The sequence below is a fragment of the Solanum lycopersicum genome, chromosome 12, assembly GCF_036512215.1.
Source record: "Solanum lycopersicum chromosome 12, SLM_r2.1".
NCBI lineage: Eukaryota > Viridiplantae > Streptophyta > Magnoliopsida > Solanales > Solanaceae > Solanum > Solanum lycopersicum.
Window position 1 is genome coordinate 60,675,381 of NC_090811.1, and position 15,408 is coordinate 60,690,788.

At 31.9% G+C, this 15,408-nt stretch overlaps 1 protein-coding gene and 1 pseudogene across 1 annotated transcript; one reads left to right on the forward strand and one right to left on the reverse strand.

The window, feature by feature from the left end:
* Positions 1 to 257: 257 nt before the first annotated feature.
* Positions 258 to 7,376, forward strand: LOC101265010 (probable sulfate transporter 3.4). The gene is made up of 12 exons (XM_004252283.5): positions 258 to 3,267; positions 3,996 to 4,203; positions 4,767 to 4,938; positions 5,045 to 5,110; positions 5,200 to 5,313; positions 5,394 to 5,510; positions 5,595 to 5,721; positions 5,903 to 6,189; positions 6,277 to 6,467; positions 6,548 to 6,633; positions 6,723 to 6,799; positions 6,904 to 7,376. The coding sequence occupies exons 1-12, from the start codon at positions 2,871 to 2,873 to the stop codon at positions 7,057 to 7,059; spliced, it is 1,998 nt and encodes a 665-aa protein (XP_004252331.1). The 5' UTR covers positions 258 to 2,870; the 3' UTR covers positions 7,060 to 7,376.
* A 475-nt stretch (positions 7,377 to 7,851) lies between these two features.
* On the reverse strand, positions 7,852 to 15,408 carry LOC101265316 (uncharacterized; annotated as a pseudogene).

Sequence of the window (15,408 nt, forward strand, 5' to 3'; positions counted from 1 at the left end):
TAGAAGATTACATTAAGTAAGTTATAATTATTCAATTTACATATGACAACAACTAAAAAAATAATACATATTTATGAAATTTAAATTTAAACCTCAAACTTATTGAAACGGTCTTGATTTTCGCTATTATCTTTGAATTTCAAAGAAAGAAAAAGTGAAATTACAATTTCAAAAGTTGTATGACCATCCAGGATTCTTTACTCGAGTTTACCTATCATGATCAAGTTCAATTAATCCTTGTTTTTTGCCTATTTTTTTTTTTTAATTAAAGAGATTTTCTGAGATTCCTCATAATGAATGTGGTGCTCTAGTTCAATATTTTTCTCTCGTTTAATATACATGTGTTTAATTCAAACATATTGATTATTAATGGCATGTGTTATTTGGTCAATTTGATTCGACAAAAAGAGAACATAAAAAATGGAATATAAATATAATAATTACACTTGTGGTAAATTCAACGATTCAAATAATTGTATCATATGAAAAGATCAGCTAAACAATCTAAAGGTTTATTTGTATGTGGTTGGTGCCACGCTGACTTGGACTACATATATATTATTGTTATTGGGAGTATCATTATTTATAGTGCGATTTTTTTCTCGATTAATTTTTGAAGTCTATTTCATTTTTAATTTTAGTTGGCAGTTAGATTGCGAACACATGATACATTATGAATCTTCAAAGAAATAAAAAAATGTATGATGGTATATAATTATTGTTATTTATGATTATAAGAGTCCTCGTCTACATATACGAGTTAGAGCCAGACCCAAAAAAAATTATTTATATTTTAATTATGTCTGAATACAAAAAAAAAAATGTATTAGAATAAACTCGTGATCAAACATGGCAAACTTCAATTTTACAATAGCACTAATTTTGAACATGTTTTAAAGTTGGTGGAATAGAAATTTCAACATTACTATTAATTAATCCATATCCGTTAATTAATTAGTCAAACAAATATGTCTTGGTGCACTTTTCACTATAAATAGAATATTCTCTTTATATTCTCACTCAACTAATATATAGTACTCCCACTAACCTATTTTTAGAGGACACTTTTTTAGTCCATTCTAAAATGGATGATTGTCTTTTTATTTGAAAATAAATTACAATTAACATATTTTTTACTCCTAATAATTTATTTGGATTTAAATGATATAAAAGTTCATCTTTCCTAAGAGGTAGAAAAAAAGAGTATGGAACTCTCACGATGTCATTAATTCAACCATTTTTCCACATTGTGAATTTTGAATTATTTTAAACGATGGTTTGATTGGTGGAATGTGATAAATAAGAATATCATATGGATCAAAATATTTTATGAGATTAAACAATTCAATTATTTTAATACAAATAGTGAAATAAATTTGAGACTAATATCCATAAACAAATAATCTCATATTTTATCGCAGAATTATTATCTTTATTCCACCGATCAAACACTTGTACCATATTTTTTGGAACTTAGGCTTGATATAAGTGTTTGATTTATAATATGGCTTAAAATCAGTGCTATATCAATATCTATGATTTAAAATTCTTCCCCCAACTCATAGTGTTTTAAAAAAATGTTAAGAGGGAAAACATTACGCATATTAAGAAGAAAAAAAGAAATAAAAACATTTTTTTTATAATAATGATTATATATGTATATAATAGAAAAGTTAGCACAAGGACATACTAAAATATTTATTGGTCATGCCCTGGACACCAAATAAATATTCCATCTTAATTAATTCTTAACATAAATGTCATTTCCATCTTCGATCTTTTTATATATAATTCTTATCCCACCACTTAAACAATTATAATTTTGGCGTTTGTTTTATGGGATAAGGGTTATATTTTTAAGAAAAATATATTCAAATATTTAAAAAGTCTATATTATTTTTAAATTTTAAAATTAATTAATTTTTTTTCATTTTTATTTAAAAATATTAAAATTAAAAAAGTAAAAATTTCAAAATAAAATAAAATAACATAATATGAAATATATTATCCTGCGATTCTGACCAAAAGGATTTTTCCTAGAATTATTGTCCCAATAGAATTCATATATTTGAAATCATAATATATTTTTTTTGAGCATCAAATTTTAGGTTTCTTTTGTAGCATCAGAAAACAAAAACCAAAAAAATCTTGTCCTCTGAATGTTGTTACAGCACAACCCTTATTGTTGTCAGGCTAGCCATGTGTGTTTTCTCCAAAAGAAAAAAAAATACTTCACATCATTTAGGGTTCTTTTGATACATGGGAGAGGGGACAGTAATCTCGAAATAAAGTATAAAATTATTTTATTCTATGTTTGGTTAAAAGTATTAGTTAATTTTGAAATTATTTATTTACAAAGATTTTTTTTTAGAACCTCAGGATAATCCATTCACGGTCCTACAATTTCTGTCACAGTCTCTACCTTTCGAATAAACACTATGTGAGCAAACCCCTCATTTGAGGCTCTATTCAGAAAGCGTTGAGGGGTATCAATATTTCATAAGAGACCCCTTAAAAAATATTCAATATTATTTTCTTTTTTCAAGCTATCAATATGAAATTTTGTTAAAACGTCCCATATTTTTTTTTTCTTTTTGTAACATTAGAAAACAAAAACCAAAATAATCTTGTCCTCTGAAAGTTGCCACCACCTTTCTTATTTTTTTTTGTTTGGGGATTGTGATAGTTAATGTTGTCCCTATAAAAGGATGGTAAGTGTCCTTCTCCATTTACCAACAAACAACTACCTCTCTACCACTCTCCCAACTTAGTCTTAAAGACCTTCTCTTCGCTTCCTATTCATTTGTGAGTCTGATCTCGATATCTGAACTTGGTTGATTGATATCATATCGAAAACCTCTTATTATAATATGGTACTAAGTTCAAATAGAGTGGAAGATTTGTCAACACATGCATGCAATGAAGAGGGTTTTGAATTACCAATATCAAATCATCACGATGTAGCACCACTTGAAGTGCATAGAGTTTGTTTGCCACCACACAAAACAACACTTGAGAAACTAAGACATAGGTTGTTAGAAGTGTTTTTCCCAGATGATCCACTTCATAAGTTCAAGAATCAAACATGTTTGATGAAATTGTATTTGGGATTACAATTTTTTTTTCCTGTTTTTGAGTGGGGCCCTCAGTATAATCTCAAGTTGTTAAGGCCTGATATCATATCTGGACTTACCATTGCTAGTCTTGCTATACCACAAGGAATTAGCTATGCTAAACTTGCTAATTTGCCACCTATTGTTGGATTATGTAAGTTCCCTACAATTCTTTTTTATTTTGTTTAGTATTTAATTTATAGAATTTGTATGATTATAGAATTTAGTGTAACATTTTTTCACCATGATAATGGGATTTTAGTTGTATTGGAATTAAATTAGACAAAATATAACTACATTTGATATCAACTTTTAATTAGTTTCACAACTAAAACAAAAGCTTTTTTTTTAATCACAAATTACTAAGAAATTTATGCAATAAAACATAATTTTTCCACTTATTTCTTACAGCAAAAAAGATGGTGGGAACAAATTCTCACAGATATAGTGAGATACTTTCATAATTTTCATATGAAAACATATTTTTTTTCACTCATTCAATCAAAATATCTAGTAAAAAGCCTCCAAATATTTTCCTGTGGAAAAATTGTGATTTTTAGTAGTGTTTGGGAGATTGGTGAAATTAGCCTTTATAAATTGTTTTTAAAAAAATTGCCTTTAGATCTTTTGTAAAAAGGATATAAACTAAAAACAAATTTATAAAAGAAATGAGCTTTGTTAGATTTATGAAATATTTTAAAAGTGGATTCTACACTTGTTCTATTAATTGAAGGCAGAGACATGCAAGATATTAATATCAATGGATACAAAACATTATTGCACTTATAGTTTTGGACAGACCATCACTATATATATATATAATTCATAAAATTCTGGCTCCGTCACTGTAATAATAATATTATGTTCAATCTAATAATGCAGATTCAAGCTTTGTGCCACCATTGATTTATTCAGTTTTGGGAAGTTCAAGACACTTAGCAGTTGGTCCAGTTTCAATTGCATCACTTGTTATGGGCACAATGCTAAGTGAAGTTGTTTCTTACACTGAACAACCAATTCTTTACCTACAATTGGCTTTTACAGCTACACTTTTTGCTGGAGTCTTTCAGGCTTCACTCGGATTTTTCAGGTAATTGTTAGTGTATATAACTTAAATCCTTTTCGTCCCCTTGAAAAACACAATTTTCTTTTTGTTAATTTGGACTTTTTAATGGCTTAAAAAAAAGGGAGAATAATTCTAATGACCAAGTGGAAACAAGTATTAGAAAGAAGAATCATTTAGAGATATTGCACTAATAAAAGCAACAAAAAGAAAAGGAGTGGAGCTTTGTGCACTATGAAATAACAAAGATTCCGAGTTTTAAGAACAATAACATATCCGGTGTAATCTCACAAGTGAATCTGAGAAGGATAAGATGTACGCAAACTTTACATCTACCTTTGTAGGACTATAGACGAGTTAATGAGTTAATCTCCGTCTTTAGCCATATAGATATGGTGATATTGAGTTGAATTGTCTTAATTCTAAACAAGTTGTGAGTCGGCTTTATGAATCCTTGATATATCATTTCCACTGTATGCAAGTCCATTCATTCTAGCGTAAGTATACTAATAAGGAATCTGTGAAAAATGAATGTTAGAACTTTGTGTTTACAAATTATGTTAGAACTCAGATAGTTTAAACGTTTGTAGGTTGGGATTTATCATCGATTTTCTATCTAAGGCAACGTTAGTCGGGTTCATGGCTGGTGCAGCAGTCATAGTTTCGTTGCAACAACTGAAAGGGTTGCTAGGAATGGTCCATTTCACAAGCAAGATGCAAATAGTTCCTGTATTGTCTTCTGCTTTCCAGCACAAAGACGAAGTAAGAAGAAGCATCTATATATCTGAGTTTATAAGATTGTCGAAAAAAGCAACAATCTTTGTCTGGTCAATAAGTTGAAATTTTAATCTTCTATATCTCTATGCAGTGGTCTTGGCAAACCATAGTTATGGGCATTTGTTTCCTCGCGTTCCTGCTAACAACAAGGCAAATCGTATGTATTTGTTTGGTTTATGTACAGAAAAAGAAAACATACCGACATTCTGAATTTTGACGTTGTTGAATCTTCTTTTCTGATTTCAGAGCACCAGGAATCCGAAATTTTTCTGGCTTTCAGCAGCATCTCCGTTGGCCTCGGTTGTTCTATCAACTCTTGTAGTTGCCTGCCTTAAGTCGAAAGCTCATGGGATTCAAACTGTAAGTAAAATGCATCAACTTAACGTTCATACATAAGTTTTAAGCAGAATAAAACTGGAAATAACTTTGAGTTATTGCAGATCGGACATCTGCCAAAGGGTCTAAATCCACCCTCAATGAACATGTTATATCTGAGTGGTCCTTACCTGCCACTTGCCATCAAAACTGGCATTGTATCTGGGATCTTAGCACTCACAGTAAGTTGTTTTATCTATTACAAGTGATTGGTCATAGGAATTGTGAAGATGTGGTTCGTGATCAACGTTTTCATGGACTTACAGGAAGGGATTGCAGTAGGAAGGACATTTGCTGCTTTGAAGAATTACCAAGTTGATGGAAACAAAGAAATGATGGCTATTGGACTAATGAACATGGCTGGATCCTGTTCTTCTTGCTATGTTACAACAGGTACCTACCTCATTCAGTGTCCGAGCCAGAAATTTAAACAAGTGCATTTACAAAAAAAAAAAAGAAAACTTACGCCAAGGGATCTCTTTCTTTGGCGTTATTGGCCTGTGGTTTTAGCTATTTTATATGTACAAGTAAGATTTTCTCTCCTTTTTTACCTAGATAAGTTTTACTTCTACAGGATCCTTTTCTCGATCAGCAGTAAATTACAACGCTGGGGCACAAACGGTTGTTTCAAACATAATAATGGCAACAGCTGTGTTAATCACCCTGCTGTTTCTAATGCCACTGTTCTATTACACTCCCATTGTCATCCTGGCAGCAATCATCATAACAGCAGTGATTGGCCTAATCGATTATCAGGCTGCATTACGGTTATGGAAAGTTGACAAGCTCGATTTCTTAGCTTGCTTGTGTTCGTTTTTTGGTGTTCTTTTCATCTCAGTACCTCTCGGCCTAGCCATTGCAGTAAGCATCCCCTCGAAAGTTTCACATTTTAAGTCCTTCTGATCTTACCTAACTAATATTTTCTGGTTTTTGGTCATGAAATTTTAGGTTGGAGTTTCAGTTTTTAAGATCTTGTTGCATGTTACAAGGCCAAATACTGGTGTTTTGGGCAATATTCCTGGAACTCAAGTATATCAAAACATGAACAGATATAGAACAGCTGTTAGAATTCCTTCTTTCCTGATCCTAGCTGTAGAAGCTCCTATCTACTTTGCAAATTCTACCTACTTACAAGAAAGGTTAGTTACTAACAAAGGCTGCACATTCTGTATTCATTTCACAGTTACATTTACTTGGGATTCCATTTTGTTAACTACAGGATATTGAGATGGATACGCGAAGAGGAAGAGAGGATAGAAACCAACCAAGAAACTGCAATCAAATGTGTAATTATCGACATGACAGGTCAGTTAAAGAGAAAAACAGAAGAGAAATTTGCTGATAGTCTGTATCTGTAACATGTTGAGTAACAAAACACCATCTTTGTTTACCAGCTGTGTCGTCCATAGACTCAAGTGGCATCGACACAATATGTGAACTAAGAAAGACGCTGGACAAACGATCTCTTAAGGTAAAAACATCAGTCATATCAAAGATGCTCTTGTGGTTCCTCCCTTCATAAGTCAAAAATTTTCTAACAAAATTTGTTTTCTGTTTTTGTGTGTTTGTTTTCAGCTTGTGCTGGCAAATCCAGGTGGGAATGTTATGGAAAAACTACATGAATCTAATGCTCTTGAGGGCTTTGGATTAAATGGAATATATCTAACAGTTTCTGAAGCTGTGGCTGATATCTCATCTTTGTGGAAGACTGAAACTGAATTGCCAATATAAGATAAAGTTGAAATGGCATGTGATGATACTACTACAACTCAAGTTTTGGAAAGTTAATAATATCAGATCCTTGGTTGAAGTTTTTTTATGTAAGAGTTTAGTTCAAATCTGAGTCAATGCATGAATTTCAATTCACTGTAGTCCTTGGGTATTACCCTACTTAACTATGTAACTAGCCAGTCTTTACTTACCTCAGTCCAAGCAACATTCAGAAGTCCCATGTCTTTCCTGGTTGAATCGACTCAATCAGCGATTCCCAACAAGTCTTTCTGAAATTTTTGAAAATTGTAACGTTGGAGAGAAGTTCATCGACTAAACCTATAATGTGTGCATCATCATGGTCAAGTGATTTCATTGTTTTTCTCTCAATCTCGAACAATATAAACAAGTCTCAATCCCAAACAAGTTAGAATCAACTAAATGAATCCTCACTAACCATGTTTCCCATTCTATACCAAACTTATATGTGCTAGTAAACGTCAAATAATTGACGTTCCATTGTTATAAAACAGCACAAAATACTGTGTCATTATAACCATACATCACCAATGAAGATAAACAGATTCGTGAGGAAAAGGAAAAAAGAGATTCTAAAACTTGATTTGAACAAGTACCTTCGACTTTTTCTCTTCATTCATTATCAAGGAAGATGAAATGTTTTTACTGTCTCTTTCTACACTTTAAAACATTGGGGGAAAAAACGCTTTTCGTTCTACATGTTCTAAATAGAACTTCATAAAATTTACATTTAGCAACTTGACTAACTTTTTCTCCTATTCAGAACCTGGAAGATTTTCTGAAATTCTGATATATTAGTAACTCAAACAAATTCTTCAACCATTTGTATTATCCTGGTTCAAACACAAGGAAAGACAACCCGGCAGGAACAAGTAGGATCAAAGTACTTCTAACTTATGATCAGAAGATTGGCTGCAAAACAATGCATGCAACTTGGCAAATGATCAATCATGACTAAATAACTTAATATACAAGTAGCTTGGCAACAACGAAGATCCAAATTAAAGTTGCTATACTTTCTTTCAAAGTTTCCTCAGATTGAAAAGAAATCACCTAATAACTCAGCTGCTTAGCTTGTTTTCTCTGTGGATTTGGCAATTACCGAGCAGTCCTTAGTATGTCATTGCCACAGGCAAGAGAAATAAATTGCATAGAGACTCTTTAAATCTTCTCAAAATAGTGGAGTCAAAGAAGGAAAAATGTTGTTTGCTGTTGAACATCTACTTAGTCAAACACCTACATAAGATGAATTTTGAATTAGTTGAACTAGCAGAAATACACGGCTATATAGAATTTATATATAATATGTAACACGTAGACTTTGAATACTATGCATGTAAATATTTCATTAGTCATTTTGTGATGAGTCTCCAAGTCTCTAAAAGGATTTGAAGTTTTCATAATCATGGGGTGAAGTGATATACTAACACAGAGAAGAACAGAAGCGTCCAACTAAAGTACTAGACAATATTCAAAGAAGAGAAAAGAAAAGGAAAAAGGGGAAAGCAAAACCAGAGAAGTAAAGAGGAGTGTCAAAGCATAAGGAAAAGGATCCATCTTTAATTTCCACAACAATGGATTGATTTCAATTTTGTTGCAGGTATTCCTAATGTCTTCCTTTCCTACAATTTAAGATAAGTATACGTTTGTCCGCACTAGTAATATTTTCCGAGACGTGATTCAAGCACGACAAAAAGGTCATTTTTTAAGAAACTGTGTTTTCTCTTAAAATCTAGTTGACTCTTTCTTTCTTTTTCTTTTTTAAGGTTGAAGTGGTAGGTATTTAGAAATAAACATGGCTTCCAGTAAACTAAACCCTCAAATCCTTCTTTGGTTCAAGCTCGTCATTCTTTTGCTAAGAAAATATGGATTCTCAGCATACTGAGGGCAAAGTCCTCTTCTGACTTAAATTAGATAGTACTTTACCTTGAGTTCTACGAAGAATCTACCTTAAACTTCTAAAGAGGGGGTTATGAAGATATATTAGGCACTGGGGGGGAGGTTGAGTTGCTTTAACACAACGTTTACCTCACAGAAAAAGAAGTTTGACCAAATTACAGGAAGACTTAAAAGTTGTCCTAAAAATGTCTCCCTTACCGCATTGATACTGCAAGGATGTGGCTCAGCTAAAACACTCAAAGATGCAGCTTTGGCAAAATAGGTAGGAGCATATAGCTAATGGTATGCAAGACATATTTTCCAAATACTAGGAATGACATCAACTAATTCATAATGTGAAGGATGAAATTTAGACTTTTTTTGTAATATCAAGGACACAATCAAAAGAAATCCCAAACATCTGGTACAATTTGAACAAACACTATATAATTTATTACTCCATGAGTTACTGTCAAAAAATCTGCTCCGTCTTTGTGAAACTTACTCCTCAAACAAGCAGCCAATAAGTCATCAAAGAGTTTGTTTGAATAATGGAATAGTTAGCATTACTCAATTTAAACTCTCCCACGGTGACATGGTATCTAGGGATCCCTCTTTATCCATTGAAACTTAATCTCCATGATGCTGACAATGACAAACCTCAGTTAATAAGGACCAGCAAGTGGAAGAAAGACACTTTACTTCATGTAGGAAAGAGACATGGTGCTCAAGGAAAAGTCAACCTCGAGGTCTCTGAACAATATTCTGCACTTTAATCCCATTAACTCCCATCAGTTTCTTGAGATTCTGACTCCCTCTCCCTGACTTCCATTTTTGTCATGCTTGTGGTAATAATGACAAATTTGCAACTCCATCTACTGCTCTAATTTTTGTTCATTACCTTGAACACAGCACATATAACTACTAAGTTGTATCAAATATATATAAATTCCAAAACATTTTGTTAAGTCAAAAAAAACTCGAGTAAAGTTCAGAAGGTTCATACATGCCACCACTAATAGCTATGACAAGCTGTGGCCAAAGCACCATAGAAAAGAGAAATTTAGAAAACTACCAGTATGGTTCAATATACAACAACAATATACCCAGTGAAATCTCACAAGTGAGGTAAAATATGGTTCAATATATAGATGCAAAATCAAATATATAGATTAAAAAAAAAGATAGCTACAGCCTACAGACTAGAATGGACAGAGAACATCTACAGAATTCCAATTCACATCATAATTAAGAAGATGCAATAATCATAGATCCTAAGGAAAAATCATTAGAATAGCTGAAAAACACCCAACCGAAGTGATCATACATACGCCAACAAGACAGAAAGAGACCATCGCAAAATAATAAAGGAGCTTACTTGATCGGTATCTTGTAATGGGAATTTCTCGTAATTCACGTTTTATACACAAATATTCACCTAACAATGCCATCACAGCAAGCCCAGTAACATTCACAATCCACCATGTTAATGAGGAAGGCCAACCACCATAGACAATGCATATAAAAAGATGGATGATGTAGAGTGTTGCAGAAAAATCTAGGCACTTCTTTGCCCTCTCAATCAAATAGAGTAAAATGCCAGCTCTGTGTTGGGGAATAAGACATAGGAAATTCAATCAAGCAGGTCAATCAAATTCTCTGGAAATTTGGAAGCTTTTCACAGGTTAGTATTTTTCTCAACTGTGAACAACATGTGCAAGGGAAATAAAAGCGTCACATAATTACATAATTATGGAGTATTTATCTCATTATCTTATCCCAGAAAGGAAAAGAGTTCAGAACTAGGGAGGAAAGGTAAAAAAAAAAAGTAATTCATTCTTCACTAATGTTTTTGGCCTTATCTGGCATTGCATTTGTTGTCTTTTCTTACATAACAAGCTCCCTCTTCCCTGTTTCCACCAAATTATATTTGGCAAATAGAACTAGCGGCAGATCTAGGATTTGGAGTCTCTGAGTGGCAAGTAGACTGATCAATCTTATCAACTTTAGGCTTCAGATCGAATTAGTTGTCTATTTGACAAATCAATCATTAAAATAGTAATAAGATGATAATTTAAGTATATAACAAATTCACACCCCACATTCAACTGAAATAATGACGTGAACAAAGTTAAAACTTTCAATTATATTACTAATATGTATTATCATAAATATCCATCATTCATTCACCATTGTCCTCAACGAGTTTTGTATATTGAAATCGGCCAATAATGACATCATTACTTACATTTGCAAATACGTTACACTTTAATGTAATACACTAAATAATCATTTAAATATTAATTACCAATGCTAATTCGTACTTCATTTTTATGTGTTTCATGGATGAGAATGTTCTCTCTACACTTATAGGAACAAATAAAATCAGAGTCAACTTACAAGATTTGCCTCAACCCTTTGTCACAAATTCATTGCAAGTTGGAGAACTTGGGATTACCACCTTGCATATGAATAATAAATGTATCGAGTTGGTAACTCAAATCTCAAATCTGTCCATTATCAAATTCACCTGGATAACACTTCAATAAAGTTTTGGTTCTATCATTGTCAAAGTTAGAGAAAAAATTGGTCGAATTCAAGCTACTCATCCCAAGAAGCAAATCAATATTCACAACATCAAAATAATCATTAAGATCTTGAAGTTCACATTAATGACAACAAGAAAGGCTTCAATATGCAAGTTGTGTGAATAACAAACACTCGGAGACTTACGCTTTGACTTTTCAAAAAAATAAGATTCGTCCAACTTGGGAATCAAAATAGCATGTGAATCACAAAATGAGGAAACATCATCCAACAAAGATTTTCATCCAATTTCCCTCATATCTTGCGATCTTTTCTTGTAGCATTAAGAAATTTTATAACAATAACAATATCTTGATTTTTTTTTTGTACAATATTGTGAGACCAATTTGACATCACCAACACTTTCAATATCAAATGAAGCATAAAAACAAAAGTTGATTGTTTATTTTTTGTCAAAAGATTTTCCGCTTGATTTTCATCACTTGAGATGGAACCTTCATGTTCAATACATGAGAAATAACTACAAAGTTATGTAAAATTTTGAAATGTAATCCTCACAAGTATCACCTTGTTTTTAGAACCTTCATTCTTGTTGTAATCCTTGACTAATATGAACAAGTAATTACTTTAACTTTTCAGCTTAGTAATGATGGAGTAAATCTCAACACTTGAAAGAATCTCTAACAACATTCAAACATGATCAAAAAAGTCTTAAACATCCAATGTTTTTTACCAATAGCTATAAATATTAATTGTAATTGATGAGAAAAACAACGAATGTAATATGTAGATGTAGTATTTTTCATAATCAAAGTTTTGAGACCTTTTATCTCTTCCCTCATATTACTAACTCCATCATAATTTTGTCCACGTAATATGGATAAACTTAGTGAGTGTTTGAAAAGCAAAGAATATTTTTTTTTCAATGAGCAGGACATTGTATCACTAACATGGATAAGACCAATAAATCAAGTTTACTACTTCACCAGTCTTCTCAACATACCGCAAAGCAAGAGTCATTTGTTCTTTGCGTGAGATGTCTATAAATTGCCATTTCACGACTTGGAATTGTTGAGGTGAAGATTATATCTTTGAGTGATTAAGATTTCAAGTATTAGAATTCTAACAGATGTTGCATGTGTTTTAAATGGCTCTTATTTTACAGTATGTTGATAAGAATAGTGAAGAAGTAGAATGATGGTTTGTCTCGGCATGCTCATTGAAGAAAGAAATTTATTTCTTTACTTTCCTATCACTCACTAAGTCTATCCAACCAGGACAAGGTTATGATAGAGCTAGTATTATGAAGAGAGAGATAAATGGTCTTAAAACTTTGATTAAGAAAGATAGTCCATGGCATATTACATTCATTGTTTTGCTCATCAATTGCAACTAACACTTGTAGTTATTGCTAAAAAATATTCGAATTCTGAAGACTTTTTTAAACATGTTATTAATGTATTAGATGTTATTGAAGGATCTTTCAAGCATAGAGATTTACTTTGTCATCACCAAGCTGAAAAAGTTAGAGCAATTACTTCAATCAGGTGAAGTTCAAACTGGTACTTGTTTTGAGATCACATTTCAAAACTTTAGATAACTTTATTGTTATCATCTCATAATATTATTCATGTGCTCGAAATGATTGAATATGAGGATTCCACCTCAAGTGATAAAAATTAAGCAGAATATCTTTTGACAAAAACTAAAAACATTTAAATTTGTTTCTATGCTTCACTTGATGTTGTAAGTATTGGCAATGTCAAATGAATTGTGTAAGATTTTATGATGAAAACAAATCAAAATGTAGTTAATGTCGTTGAGTTTCTTAACATTCTGAAGAAAAGATTGAGAATATTTGTTGGATGATGCTTCCTCATCTTGTGATTTCAATGATATTCGTGATATCTTGATTCCCCAAGCTGAAAGAGTTTTATTTTCTAAGAAAGTAAGAGCGTAAGTCTTTTGGAGTTTGTTATTCGACCCACTTGCGTCGAAGTCTTTTTTATTATTATTGATGTGCAACTTCAAGAGCTTAATGATCGTGTTGATATAGTGAATATTTATTTACTATTTAGGATGGGTAGCTTGAATCTGATCAATTCTTTCTCTAACTTTGATAAAGGTAGAATCAAGACTTTAGCAAAGTGTTGAACATGTTAAGTTTGATAATGAACAAATTCAAGATTTGAGTTACCAACTCGATACTTTTATCATTCATATATGAGGTGGAAATCCCAAATTCTCCAACTTACAAGGATTTCATGATTTGGAAAATGTTATTTACTTATGAAGTTAACTCTGATTTTACCTATTGCTACGACAACTATATAGTGTGGAGAGAGCATTCTCATTCATGAAGCACATAAAAATGAAATGCAAAATAACTTTGGTGATTAATATTCAAAGAATGTTTAATGTGTTACATAGAACATAATATATTTGCAAACGTAAGTACTAATGCAATCATTGATCAATTTCAAAATATGAAAGCTCACCTAGACAATTGTAAATGATTGATGGATATTTATGATATTGGTAATATTATTAAAAAATTTAACTTTGTTCATTTCATGATTTCAATTTAATGTAGGATGTGAATTTCTAGTATATATAATACATAAATAGTCAACTTATAACTGTAAATATTTTATTCATTGATCTGTCATATAGACCGAAAAGAGGAACAATTTGATTTGAAGCCTAAAGTTGACTTAATTGATGAGTCTACTTGGCACTCTATGAATCCAAATCCTGGATCAGCCTTTGATCCAAACCACCCACTCCAATCTGCAGTTCATAATTTAGACTTGATCATACTAAGTACTCTAAAACTAGAAGTACTATAAGTCGAACCTTAACCTAAACTAATATACTACAAATATTGTCTGACCATGCAGGTTTTTGGCCAATAAGGTCTTCCATTATCCTAATTTTTCATTTTTATTCTACTTCATATCGAGCAAAGAGTAGAGGTGGGTAGTTTTTGAAAAATGAGATATCAATAAATTAATATCCTTTCTCACACTTCCCCTGTAGCAATTAGGAGTGAGTATATGAAAATTTAGCAATACATTAACATAACAAATAAAACAACCAACCCAAATGAAGCATATAAGCAAAGTAACCCTCTACCGGTCATTGCAACAAAAAAGGTTGGAATGCTGCTTGATCTAACAGAACCACAACCACTCAGCAGTGAATGACCACTTCTAATTACTTGTACTTATATTCTTCACTAAGTTAATATAACTGAAAATCAAAAAAAAAACAGGAATAAACGAACACATGAGAGCCTTCGAAGGGGTGGGAAATGAATTTTAGTAGAAGAAGACCAATATTTTGTGAAGTGTAGTTGATTTCTTGGTGAACCATGGAGTTGACTAAGTGTTATTTGTAGAGAACCATATTATTGTGCATACTTCCTATTTTTGCATACTGCTTGTAATTTATCTTCTCTTTTTTTATGAACAGGCTTATAGCGAGAAATTTCTCACCACGCTAATATAATTAATAACTTTACAGAACGGGGAATAAACTAACACAATTTATACAAGTTATTAACAAAGACTCAATTTATCATTATTACTCGGTAAAATATCACAAAGTCTAAAGCACAAAAGCATTGACAAGCAATTGAAAAACTTACATGCAAAGACACAAAGAACATAACAAGAACTCACCCTGCAAGTGAACTGAGAAGAAAGGAACCAATGACGCACCATCCGGTGACAGTTGAAGCAGTAACAGTGGCGTAATCAAAGAAATAGACAAGACTCATTCGAGAAACACGAGTCCCTACAAGAATTTCCAAGAATATCCCTAACATCAAATAGTATAAGCATTAATACACCCAATTTGAGCAACAATTAGCCACGGATCCCACACCACTGCACCAAAGAACAT